At 43.4% G+C, this 12,010-nt stretch overlaps 1 protein-coding gene across 1 annotated transcript in view; it reads right to left on the bottom strand.

Annotated features, from left to right (window-relative positions):
• dnajc17 (DnaJ (Hsp40) homolog, subfamily C, member 17) overlaps positions 1-12,010 on the bottom strand; it is a 39,944-nt gene that overhangs the window by 26,222 nt on the left and 1,712 nt on the right. Inside the window, exons 2-7 of the mRNA XM_015970293.3 lie at positions 9,768-9,837; positions 6,984-7,042; positions 4,923-5,010; positions 4,725-4,801; positions 3,316-3,433; positions 2,585-2,634 (exon numbers count right to left, since the gene is read on the bottom strand). Coding sequence (XP_015825779.3) covers positions 2,585-2,634; positions 3,316-3,433; positions 4,725-4,801; positions 4,923-5,010; positions 6,984-7,042; positions 9,768-9,837 — 462 coding nt within the window. The remainder of the gene's footprint in view (positions 1-2,584; positions 2,635-3,315; positions 3,434-4,724; positions 4,802-4,922; positions 5,011-6,983; positions 7,043-9,767; positions 9,838-12,010) is intronic.

Genomic DNA, 12,010 nt, shown 5'->3' with positions numbered 1-12,010 from the left:
ACGAGGCACGCATGCTGTACGTGCACACTCCTTAACGAAAATAACAGCTGAGACAGTCCTGTGTGTGTGTGTGTGTGTGTGCGTGTGCGTGCATGCGTGTGTGTGTGTGCGCGTGTGTGTGTGTGTGTGTGTGTGTGTGTGTGTGTGTGTGTGTGTGTGTGTGTGTGCACGCGTGTGTGCGTGCGTGTGTGTGTGTGTGTGTGTGTGTGTGTGTGTGTGGCCCGGAGGACAGAGGACAGGAGAACGCGCAGCTAATTAATTAAATAATTTGGTTCTGTACCTTTCTCTTCAGCACAGCCGACAAAGGTTTACGATGGGTCAGTCCTCCTGCATGCTCAGATCATTCCCTTCCCTTGCTTGAAAAATTGTTCCATAATGAAAGTTGAACCCACATCTTTTTTTATCTGTGAATTCAATGCCGTTCGGCGAGTCTCAAATAAAAATTTGGGCATCTTACTGTAAAAAATATACCATTAATGTAAAAAAAAACTCTAAATGAACTATGTTCACATCCGAAATCGAACCCAGGTCTTCTACACGAGAGTCCGACGTCTTACTAGGTGAGCTAAAGCACCAGTGACGTCCTTCATATCTGTAACATTTATATCCTTGATGACAGCTGAAACAACGTTCATAGAACGGTTCGGAGCGAAAATGGCTATTTTGTTGCTAATCTGCAGGAAATATCTAGAAGAAAGTAGCTAAGGGTCCTCAGAAATGTAGCTAGGTTCATCACTAGGCGTTAGGAACAGCGACAAAGTGGCACCACCTCTCTCTCTGCTGCTAAAGCTACGGATAGCAAATGCTACGGGCGATGCCTGAGCGTGAACGCGCATGAAGCAGCCTGCTCGACCCGAGCATCTCTCTTTTTCTGTGATTTTACAGAAAAACAGGCAATCACAGTAAAAATGCCAGGAATCATTCTACAGGACCAGGGCATTGCAGGAGACTGTATGAAGAAGAAATTTATTTCCATACATGTTTTGGCCGTCAAACTTCCATAATGTCCCTTTAATCAGAAATTAAATAAACATACAAATAGGGAAGATATTAGTGGAAACAACCCAAATGGCAAGTAACTTAAATAAATACAATCGACTTTATGCCAGTTATGACATTAATAAATTATTTTTGCTGAATCTCGCTGAAAAATCATTTTGATGTAAATGTTTTTGAATCTAAGAGGAAAATGGATCAAACAGAATTAAAAAGGCATCATTAATAAAATGCTATTGCTGGATCCTCCACTAGGGGCGCATTAAGTGAGTCGGAGTGGAAAAAGAACTTACCTCACTTTCCACCGGATGCATAAGCGGTACGCAACATAATTTTCCTCACATCCTCAGCAGTGCGTTGCTTCCCACTGAGGATGTCTCAGAGGCACACCAGAGGTGAATGCGTTCCACAAAGCTGGTCCCGCGAGATTGTAAAATCGCATTCACGCAAAAGCAAGCAAGAAGAAAGATCATGATTCCAAATGGCCTGTGGCATATTTTCTGTTCGTTTTACCTCAGCCATAGGTCATGAAGTATTCTTTTTCACTAGTTAAAGGTAAAGTGGAGGATGTTTCTGAATTCCAGGAAAGAACTGCCCTCTCCACGTTTTGAAAAAAATGTGCGTGGCTGAGAACGCCCAGTTATCCTCATGCATGCTCTGTTTGCAAGTAGCTGCCGGCCTTGCAGCTAACTTCTACTCGCAGTAATCTGAAATCAATTTCTCCAAATAATCAAACTTTAGCTTACCTGTCGAGCAGAAAACCGGCGACAAGAGGCGTCTGTGGGGATCCCAAACTTCGCTTTGCACATGAAGTAAAAACTACCCGGCAACGAGCACGTACGACAAGAGCCTTGCATGAATGGTTCACCAGAATGATTGACACTTATGCAGAACAGTGGTTCAGAAGATCCACCAGGAAGAAATAAATCCTCCGCAATACCTTTAAGCAACAGGAAATCTGCACCAGTATTTTATTTTGAAAGTTCCCAGATGCTTTACACTGCTCCATGGTCTGATTTCCTGTCTGTCCCGATCTGAACTGCTGAGCTTGACATGCTCTGGAAGAGTAGCGCCTAAAACACGGACTTGAAAAGTTTGAACAGCCCGATTTAAAAGATATCTGATGTCTCCCACATTTTTGGCTTGTGGCGCCGTCGTACTGGACTCTGTTCCTTATTCTAGCAGGGAACACACTGCAGCAGGAGATGGCTTTCTATTCTTAAAGCCGAATTAAACGTATAAACACATTAGCTAACATCCCCGGTGTTCGCTAATACACGCAGAACGAGGCCTTTCCAGGAGGAAATATAATAAGCCTTCTTTTGGCATAAATACTGGTCCCCTGACAACATCGTGCCTACTCTGGAGGAACCGGTGTTAGTACAACATGTGTGCTCAGTAGTGAGCAGCATATGTGGTCTCTGAATAATGAATTACAAATGGATGAAGGTCTGAGATTTTGCTTGGTCTTTCTCTCATAGGAAGCCCCCCCCCCCCCCCCCCCCCCTCTCCCTCCCTCTCCTCTTGCAGCCCTGAGCCCCTTCACAGTCCTGAGCGCTGATTCAATTCCCATCGCTGCAAGTCTTACCTTCAGCTTTGGGGTCACATTGTTCTTGGAACATCTCTCCCCTCCCGAGTCTGTGAAAAGAAAGAAAAAAAGAATAATAAAAGCAAAAGGGAAATCTGACACGGTGAAGTGAGAAGACAAAGAAACGACTGTTTAATTGAAATATGGAACTCGAGAGTGCAGTCAAGGGACTCGTGCACAAGGGCAGCAACTCGAAAATGGCAGTTACGTGTGAAGGTTTTGGCTTTCTCAGGCAGAGCCCTGATGATGAGAGGGCCGTATGCGTGCAAATAGCAGAGACTCAAATTATGTAGCAACTATGAACGAGTAATTGTTCAACCACAGAGAGAGGTCAGGTTTACATCTCCACAAGCCTCTGCGGCCTCCAACTGAAAAAACATTACCAAAGAGCTCTGACGGACCGTTATGTGTGCATGTTTTGCGCTTGGCATTCCTATGATACGTTGCCAAGTTGTGTCCCTGCCAGAAAACAAAAATAGACCTCTTCTCATAAAAGTTGGGTTATTGTTATTGTCCATTATCTGAATAATATTTGGTGAACCGCAGAGTGAATGGTGGCTGCTGTGGTTAGACTGACTGGGTGATGGTTGGGAGACATGGAGGCTCACTTTGCAGAGATTTCAGGACAATAAAAACACTCAGATGCATCACACTGGGTTTATTAACAGAAAGGGTTTAGATAACCTAGAATGAGCCGATTGATGCAGCTTCAATCTTAGAAACAGACATACATCTGTGAGCGAAGCCTCCCGTTTGCTGCTGGGCTTCTCGTTCTCGTTGGATCTGCTCTCTGATGAGCCTCTGTTCTTCCTCAAGCTGTCTGGATCCCTCCTCTCTTAACCGGGCAATCTTTCAGAAACACACACACACGCGTAATTAAGTGATATTTACAAATCCCCACGCACACGTCACAGACGAACCACGCTTCTTTTACATTTACTTTATTCATCTCAAAACTAAAACAGCTATCTCGTACATGTTCCTTTCAAAGTAAATGTTTTGACACGTAAAACTTATTAAGTGGATGCAAATTCTCAACATGAAAGAAAACACACTACTTCAATTTATCATTCACATTCTGGACAGTCATGCAAAATCCCCAAACGGGACTTCTGAGAAGTATTGCACTGGTAATAATAAATAATAGGGATTTTTATTTCAATCTTCCTCAGATTGAGCTTTTTCATCTAGACCCAAATGTTTGACAAAATATTTTCTTACAGGAGCAACTAATTTACATAAAAGGCACCTGCTTTTGCTTCAGAATTTCCTGGATGCATTCAAATGTCCAGTTTCCAGTTTCAAATGTCCAAGTTGGGAACTGTTCTTTGAACTTCTACAACATCTTTGTTGAGGCTCTAAATGGCCCAGGAGCCTTAACAACCCCATAGCAAAGCCTTCCAAAGGAACGTCTGGTTTTCCCAACAAACGGTGGATCTACCTGGCATTCACTCAGAGTCTGGGTATGGGGCAGCAGTAGCTCAGGTGGTAGAGCGGGTTACCTCATGATCAGAGGGTCATGGGTTTGATTCCAGCTCCTGCCAGGGGTATTCTGCTGTTGTGTCCTTGGGCAAGGACCCAACTTGCCTTTGTCGGTGGTGGTCAGAGGGGCCGACGGCGCAAATGTGCAGCCTCGCCTCTGTCAGACCGCCCCAGGGCGGCTGTGGCTACATAGTAGCTTACCATCACTGGCAGTGTGTGACTTTGAGTGTCCTAAAAAGCACTTTATAAGTTTGATGTGTCATTACTCCCAGTAGATCCTGGCTTGCGAGTGCTCCAACATTCTTCTTTGTTGTTTTCCTCTCGTCCAACAAGGACATTACCAGTAGCTCAGACTAGCCTTGTTCTGTGGTTAGCACTACCGTGACCAATGCTTACGTTAACAACGTTGACGTGGCAAATATAAGGGGGAGTGTCTAAGCTCAAGACGTGATGAAGTGGCATTTCTCCTTAAAACATTATTAAATTTGTAGGAAAGCAGGTCGGAGACGACACAGGCGTTCGGGGGCATCAGACACCCTGAGCTGCCTATATTCAACAACAAGGTGAATGTGGATTTAAGTTCTTGGACACCTTTTACATTTGAGGCCTTAATTATGGTCCTTTTATACTTTCTGCATCTTCTCCAAACTTCTCGTACCTCTTGTTCAAGCGTTCTAGTGATTTGCACCTCCTCCTGGATTTGAGATTCTGCTTGTCGCTCTCTGGCCTCCAAGTCTGTCAAACAACAGGAATTTATGTTGACAAAACACGCAGTAAAACATGGTTTTGCTGTGTTAACTTTTAAGTGTAAAACTTGATTCCATACACTTAAGATGGATTTGAAAATGTGACTCACCAAGCTTAATTTTCTTTCTCTTATCATCGAGTTTACGGTTTCTTTCTTCTGCCTGCTTCTTGGCAGCACAGATCTTGTCGTAGGCAGCCTGGAAGCAGCATTAGACACAAGGGTGAACGGTCTGTCGGTGTGGGAATGGATACACAGTCAGGGCCATAAATATTGGGACATCGACACAATGCTAACATTTTTGGCTCTAAACACCACCACAATGGATATCAAATGAAACGAACAAGATGTGCTTTAACTGCAGACTGTCAGCTTTTATTTGAGGGTATTTACATCAGAATCAGGTGAACGGTGTAGGAATTACAACAGTTTGCATATGTGCCTCCCACTTGTTAAGGGACCAAAAGTAATGGGACAATTGGCTTCTCAGCTGTTCCATGGCCAGCTGTGTGTTATTCCCTCATTATCCCAATTACAATGAGCAGATAAAAGGTCCAGAGTTTGTTTCAAGTGTGCTATTTGCATTTGGAATCTGTTGCTGTCAACTGTCAAGATGAGATCCAAAGAGCTGTCACTATCAGTGAAGCAAGCCATCATTAGGCTGAAAAAACAAAAGAAACCTATCAGAGAGAGAGCAAAAACTGTAGGCGTGGCCAAAACAACAATTTGGAACATCCTCAAAAAGCAGGAACGCACCGGTGAGCTCAGCAACACCAAAAGACCCGGAAGACCACGGAAAACAACTGTGGTGGATGACCGAAGAATCCTTTCTGGTGAAGAAAACACCCTTCACAACAGCTGGCCAGATCAAGAACACTCTCCAGGAGGAAGGTGTATCTGTGTCAAAGTCAACAACCAAGAGAAGACTCCACCAGTGTGAATACAGAGGGTTCACCACAAGATGTAAACCATTGGTGAGCCCCAAAAACAGGAAGGCCAGATTAGAGTTTGCCAAACAACATCTAAAAAAGCCTTCACAGTTCTGGAACAACATCCTACAGACAGATGAGACCAAGATCAACTTGTACCAGAGTGATGGGAAGGGAAGAGCATGGAGACGGAAAGGAACTGCTCATGATCCGAAGCATGCCACCTCATCAGTGAAGCATGGTGCAGTGGGCTGCATGGTGGCGCAGTGGTTAGCACTGTTGCCTCGCAGCACGAAGGTTGCAGGTTCGAAACTCGGCTGTGGCCTTTCTGCGTGGAGTTGCGTGTTCTCCCCATGCATGCGTGGGTTTCCTCCGGGTACTCCGGTTTCCCCCACAGATCACAACATGCTCTATAGGTTATAAATTGTAAGTCGCTTTGGATAAAAGCGTCTGCCAAATAAATATAAACATAAACATAAAAAGTGTCATGGCGTGGGCGTGTATGGCTGCCAGTGGAACTGGTTCTCTTGTATTCATTGATGAGGTGACCGCTGACAAAATCAGCACGATGAATTCTGAAGTGTTTCAGGATATATTATCTGCTCATATTCAGCCAAATGCCTCAGAACTCATTGGACGCGCTTCACAGTGAAGATGGACAATGACCCAAAGCATACTGCAAAAGCAACCAAAGAGTTTTTGAAGGGAAAGAAGTGGACTGTTTTGCAATGGCCAATTCAGTCACCTGACCTGAATCCGATTGAGAATGCATTTCACTTGCTGAAGACAAAGCTGAAGGGAAAAAGCCCCAGGAACAAGCAGGAGCTGAAGACTGTTGCAGTAGAGGCCTGGCAGAGCATCACCAGGGATGAAACCCAACGTCTGGTGATGTCTACGTGTTCCAGACTTCAGGCTGTAATTGACTGCAAAGGATTTGCAACCAAGTATTGAAATGTATGAGTTTGATTTATGGTTCTTATTCTGTCCCATTACTTTTGGTCCCTTAACAAGTGGGAGGCACATATGCAAACTGCTGTAATTCCTACACCGTTCACCTGATTCTGATGTAAATACCCTCAAATAAAAGCTGACAGTCTGCAGTTAAAGCACGTCTTGTTTGTTTCATTTGATATCCATTGTGGTGGTGTATAGAGCCAAATATGTTAGCACTGTGTCGATGTCCCAATATTTATGGCCCTGACTGCAGATCCCTTTTGCGGGTGAAAATAGATTTCAGTCTCACTTTTGCAGCAGCATCAGTGAGCACCTCGAGAGCCTGGGACAACTGGTGGAAGAGCTCCGCTGAAAGGAGATGAAAGATGCTGAACATTCTGAATCACAAAGGTACACATACCCTTTCAAAATAAAAGCGAAAAAAGACTTTGCAATTATAACACCGTATTGGACACATTTAAAAAGAGATTTTTGTCCTTCGTTGTACCAAAACTGTTCCCCCAACGACAAACGATGAATTGCTTTGACCTCTCCTCATCCATCTTCCATTTACTGCTAACCTAGCTGTCAGCCAACTCTCTCTCGCACACACACACACACACCACGTTCCCCCAGCTCATCCTACAGCACATCGCTGCACCATCCTTGCCAAGCGTAATCATTCACTTATGCGAGGCCTAAAGAACTGGTACGGTTACTCCCGGTGGGGACTGGCAGTACACACAAACAGAAGGCTCTGGAGATCTCGCTGCCAGCAGGGACGGTCAGGTTACCTCCGTGGATTTAATGAGCTATAATAGAATGAAATCCAACTGAGGGGTCTGTGAGGGACCCGTTAGGTCCAAATATCAGCCCAGAGTGAGACAACATAGTTGGTTTAAGGGGGACTTTCAATCAGTGAGGAATCCTAACCCCTAAGTCACCTCTTACATGCGTGCAACCTTCATCTAGGGAGCACCAAGTCCTGCAAATCTGCTCTGCTTTTGTGAGTTAGTCGGCCAAGTCTGTGTGTGGGTTGAAGTGTTGAGGCCCTCCAAACCACTTCTTTTCTATTTCTGGGAAACCGACCCCTGCTTTTGCATTATCCTTCTCAACCCCCAAACTCTGTCGACTTCCGTTGTTTTGGTTTTTGTTTCTCCTGTAACAATCAGGAATTGTCTGGGCCATGCAGGAACAGCAGGAACTTCCCTCCAAAGCACCCGAGGCTTTGTGACGGTGCTTCTCGCCCCCTCATATTAGCAAAAAGCTACGTTGAAATGTTCTAACTGTTGACATTCAGCCTGGCAACAGACGACCGATCAAATGGAGAACCTGAGGTGGACGGACTGTGGAAACGGTCAAGTCTGGTTGGAAACCCTGGTTAGCTAAGTGCAGTGGTGGGCAGTCAGGGCCAGCAAAGCCTTCTCTGCTGGCCTAAACGTACTCAAAATCGTAAATGTATTTTTTTTCCTTTGGTAATTATTTTTAAATAAAAAAAAAAGTTTACTGGTCTATTTTCTTTATATCCTATTATACCCACTTGGCTGTGCTGCTTCCAGTGTTAAAATACCTAGGCTGGGTGTTATCCAATCAGATTTAAGCTAGCTTGTGTTTTCAGGCAGATTAAGTCTGCCCTAGGCCTTCAGAATCAATCGAGAAGCCCACTGTCCGCTGTAAGTGAACAGAGACGAGCCAGTTGCGATAGCCAATCAGCTCACGAGTCAGCTTGGCCCAGGCCAGCTAGCTGGCCTCACGCAAAAGTTGACATGAACGCATCCTGTGATTGGATAAGCAGTAGTTAGAACTTTTCTAGCGGCATGAAGCAAAATATCAAAACTAAACACAGAGATTTGTATCTATAGGCAGCTATCGGTGTGTTTTTGAACACATGATGGCTGAAAGAGGAGAAGAGACAGACTTGGATGCAGATTTACTTGCCACACCATTTTCAAGACGGACCTTTCAAGAAAAAATGGATCTTGTGAGAACAGGTCGTCCGACTCCAATGCTAGCTGGCTTGTCCCAGCAGGGGAAAGGATTTGTTCGTCATTTTCAGGCAAGCAACTATGAACGGTACCCACGGCTAACAGCTTCAGAGAACCGCTGCAGGTTATTCTGCTGGGAACGCCTGTTGCTGGCATCAGATGGATTTGGTAGCATTAAAGCGCGTTAAAACGTACGCCAGAAACACGACCGGACAGACACGTCTTTCAGCATTAGCCTCCATGTCCGTAGAAAAGGACCTACTCATGGACCTGAAGCGCACAGATAAACTGTACAGAGCCATTGAGGTTTTCCTGAGGAAAGAAAGAAGGATGGATTTTATTTTCAAATGAGCAGGAGGAGATCCATGCTGGACATTTATGTTGGTGAGTAGAAACATTTTATTAGTATTTTTTTTAATGTTTTGTCATTTTATTTTGTTAATAATCAATAAATGGTAACGAAATAAAATGGCAAAATGAAATTATTCTGTGTTCTGTTTCTATACAATTTATATTGTGTATAACGTGGTGAGTGCAGCTGCGCCAACATGTTTAATTGTTTCGCGGTACAATTTTCTCCAAAACAAATGCAAATAATGTGTTTGCGTTACTTATTTATTTTATTGTCTCATCTCTTAAACCCGTCTTTCATTTCTGAGATTTGACAGTATCCGTGGTCAGCTTCCTACTCTCAACTGGGAATGCGAGTTTGATTTTAAAGACTCTGGAAGTTATGTGTCTTGACCAGCCACTGGGGTGGGGGTGGGTGGGTGGGTGGGTGGGTGGGGTGTGTGTGTGTGTGTGTGTGTGTGTGTGTGTGTGTGAGGTTTCTCCAGCTGTGATGTCCTATTGATGGTATTTTAAGGTCTATTAAATTAGACTGGACTGAATAGGAAATCACTGAAGGCCCAGGGGTGGAACGCACCGCCCGCCACTGGCTAAGTGATGCGGTGCAGAGGGTAGGCTGTCAGGTAGCATTAAAATCAGTCAAGTCCAGCTCTAGAACAGCCACACGTAGACCCGTCAGGTGATTAAAACATATTGTTCAGAACAGTGACAGCTCTGTGAGCCAGAATTCAGACGAAGGAAAATAAAATTAACTCACTAACCTGCTTTTGGGTTGTCGGGGTTCTTGTCTGGATGGCACGTCAAAGCTTTCTGCCTGTAGGCTTTCTTAATCTGGAAGGAGAGCAGCAAATACAAACGTTAGCACAGTCGGGGGTCCGACAGCATCGGTCAATATTGGCATCACTCAGAAATCATTGGTATCGATATTTACTCATTTAGTGACACTCTTTACAAACTGTGCTTATTATTATACACCAAACTCTTCAGTGTAAAGTATGACCTGAGGTTAATTATTTGAGATATTTGTGTTTTTAGGTACAACTGGCCTAATTTAAACGTAGGTACTTGTCAGATTAAATGTGCATGACAGGAGATAATGTTAGTTATCCAAAATGATTTAGTTTTTCTTTATTTTGTTGAGGGGGACCCAACATTTATTGGTATCGGTTTCTATCGGTATCGGAAGTTAATAGTTATACTACAGTGGTATATCAGATATCTGTAAAAAAAAACAGTTTTTAAGCCGATTGCAAACATAACTTCAAAATGGTTCTCTTAAACCATTCTCACCTGTCACAGCTAACTAAAGTCACATTAATATTAGTATTTAAATAATCAGAAACAGTTTTTTTATGTCTTAATTTGTATTTTTTAAAACCAGATTTTCACATCAATCACTTTGGCGTGAACTACACCGATCATCCAGACTCCCCCATGTCAGCTAGTCAGACAAGTGTGGCCATTAGAGTTGCAAACCAGTACCTGTCTTTATTTCTAAACAATAAAATAATAAACACAGACAAGCGTCATTAAGATCTCCGCCTGGTAATCAACACCTGTGTGTGGTTTAGGGAGCCATGGTGGTGAAATCGACCAGAACGCTGGAACACTGGTTTGATATTTGTTCTTAACTCTGGGTCAATTCTTGACACATTAACTGGTCCTTCTGCAAACCAGTTAATGACAAGGTGGTTTTCATTAGCTGTCTGCTTCGCGGGTGAAAGAAAAGGAAGCAGGAAGACGTTTCCATAAAGACCGGGGGGGGGGGCTGCAGGATGAAGCAGCGCTGAAGCTTTTTGCACGCAACCAGAACAACAGCTCATATATATGCATCACAAGGAATTTGCCGCAGCGCACATTCCTGACACACTGGAGCTCATCCCGAACACAAACACTGACAAAGATGTTCTGACCAGTCCGCAACAGAAACCAACTTTCCACATCTATTCTCTCAACCTAAACCAGCCTCACAGAACGTGGGATCACCTTTTTTCAAGTCTGCGGAGCAACTGCACATTTTTGCTGGAATTACAAGATTTGATGTTATCTTAACAGCTGACTGAGTTGATTTTACGGAGGGGAAAATCTAAATACACATTCAGATAACTAAAATTACTAAGATCCGTTAAGATGCTGCCTTTAAAGCATTTTAAATAAATCTCCATGACAGTTCAGGCTTTGTTCCCGCTGCACAAGAGCAACAGTTATACGACTTCCATGAACCTCCATGAACCATGACGGGATAACCATCTCAGACCGCTCTTAAACATCGTAAACACTTTATCTTAATTGCATTACTTTGTTTTAAATTACAGCTAAACAAGGCAGGGCTAAAAGATTGTGAATTGCAATAATTCTGGTGTAAATTTCTATTTCATCTCAGTTCACGATTTCTTTCCAACCAAGATTCAGCACAATATGCACAATGTACAGTAGTGTAAACATGCCAGGAAACAACATCATACAAACAAGGCATTAAAAGCTATCTAATACAGTTACAGCAGAGCTTCCCACCAGTGAGGCTGATAAGTTGCCTGATCTCTGCACATCCTCCACCATTATCAGCAGAATAAAGAAAATATGAAGACAGGAGTCGAGGACAGCAGCAAGGAGAGGGATGAATGACAAAAATATAAGAGAAAAGATGAAAACAAATGAAAGGAGGAATAGAAAATGTGTTATTATATAAATAGTGAAATGCTGCAAAAAGGGTTATTAGTTATTAAAAGGCCTTTAACATAGACCTGTCTGTCAGTTTTGATATTTGAATCTAACGTAGATCTGTCGATAAAGTTGTTTCAAATTGAAAGACGGCCTCACTGGTGGATGAAACAATCTTAGTATCGCGGCTCAAACCAAAAACGATCATCAGATATTGAGAACTGTGTGTTTGCACTAAGCTACAACTCTGTATTTGTGAACGTTGTCTGAAGAAACCAGCGTGTTTTTACTGAAAACAGCCACACTAGTAATAGCTGAATAAACCAAGTGAGAGCTTGTGTGG

Source organism: Nothobranchius furzeri, chromosome 18 (genome assembly GCF_043380555.1).
Source record: "Nothobranchius furzeri strain GRZ-AD chromosome 18, NfurGRZ-RIMD1, whole genome shotgun sequence".
In the NCBI taxonomy this organism is placed as follows: Eukaryota; Metazoa; Chordata; class Actinopteri; order Cyprinodontiformes; family Nothobranchiidae; genus Nothobranchius; species Nothobranchius furzeri.
This window is presented reverse-complemented; position numbering and strand designations above follow the sequence as displayed.